Consider the following 466-nt stretch of genomic DNA (forward strand, 5'->3'; position numbering starts at 1 on the left):
CTGCACGGGTCTGCTCTTTCTGCCACCTCTGCCTTCGTCATCCCCACCTCTTTGCGGGTGAAGTCACCTTTGGGTTGCGAGACCTTGGGGCGTGAGGCCCAAACTCGAGACCCCCACCCCCACCCCACCCCTCTTTCCCGCTCCCCCGCTCCTCCTCCATTTCTTCCTTTGCATCACCGCATCACTTAGCCTTGGAGCCGGCCAGCTCGGCTTGCGCCTTGAGGCCAAGTTTGAGGTGGTAAAGGTAACTGGGGAGAGCAGCCCCCCAGTGGACAAAGGCGAAGGCAAGAACCGAGCAGGCCTAGGGGCTGCAGGCGTTGAGAATAGGCGGCTGAGGGGGCGGCCAAGGAGGGAATACATAAACAGTACTGCGGCTTTAGAAGGGACTGCAAAGAATTTGTTGCACGATGGAAGAATCTGACTCCGAGAAAAAGATGGAGAAAGAGAATCTGGGGCTGAGAGAGGA

The 466-nt window shown here is 58.2% G+C and overlaps 1 protein-coding gene across 1 annotated transcript in view; it reads left to right on the forward strand.

Annotated features, from left to right (window-relative positions):
* Positions 1-6: 6 nt before the first annotated feature.
* RRAGB (Ras-related GTP binding B) overlaps positions 7-466 on the forward strand; it is a 25,879-nt gene continuing 25,419 nt past the window's right edge. The window contains exon 1 of the mRNA XM_015561651.1: positions 7-461. Within this exon, the coding sequence (XP_015417137.1) occupies positions 408-461 (54 nt within the window). The 5' untranslated portion in view covers positions 7-407. The remainder of the gene's footprint in view (positions 462-466) is intronic.

Source organism: Myotis davidii, unplaced genomic scaffold, assembly GCF_000327345.1.
Source record: "Myotis davidii unplaced genomic scaffold, ASM32734v1 scaffold2677, whole genome shotgun sequence".
Taxonomy (NCBI): domain Eukaryota; kingdom Metazoa; phylum Chordata; class Mammalia; order Chiroptera; family Vespertilionidae; genus Myotis; species Myotis davidii.